This window comes from Coffea arabica, chromosome 7e (genome assembly GCF_036785885.1).
Source record: "Coffea arabica cultivar ET-39 chromosome 7e, Coffea Arabica ET-39 HiFi, whole genome shotgun sequence".
Lineage (NCBI taxonomy): Eukaryota > Viridiplantae > Streptophyta > Magnoliopsida > Gentianales > Rubiaceae > Coffea > Coffea arabica.
Window position 1 is genome coordinate 4,619,155 of NC_092323.1, and position 348 is coordinate 4,619,502.

Genomic DNA, 348 nt, shown 5'->3' on the forward strand with positions numbered 1-348 from the left:
TCAGACTTGTTGATCACAGTGGGTAGTAGACTGAGTGGTCGGCTTGGCGAGGTAAGTGGGGTTGTCATCTCCGGCCATGATTACGACTATCCTGGGCTCCGGTTCAGGGCGTAGCACGGCGGCCCTCGTTGATTTTTCCTGATCATCATCGTTGTTGCCTGAGGATTGAGTAGTAGTAGTAGTAGTAGTAGAAGGATTCCTGTAAGAGCAGGCAAGAATAAGAAGAGATAATGCAATGAGCCCTAACATGAGAGCAAGGCCAGCAAAGAGGTAAGGAAGAGGTGTATTCCAGTGATTGAATAATCCAGAGTTGACATGAGCGGAAGTGGAGTTGTTTTCCTGGGTCAT

The 348-nt window shown here is 48.3% G+C and overlaps 1 protein-coding gene across 1 annotated transcript; it reads right to left on the minus strand.

Moving 5' to 3' along the window:
• Nucleotides 1-348, minus strand: LOC140011080 (protein GLUTAMINE DUMPER 2-like). Its single transcript, XM_072059206.1, has one exon. It carries the CDS (start codon nucleotides 346-348, stop codon nucleotides 1-3), a length of 348 nt encoding a protein of 115 aa, XP_071915307.1.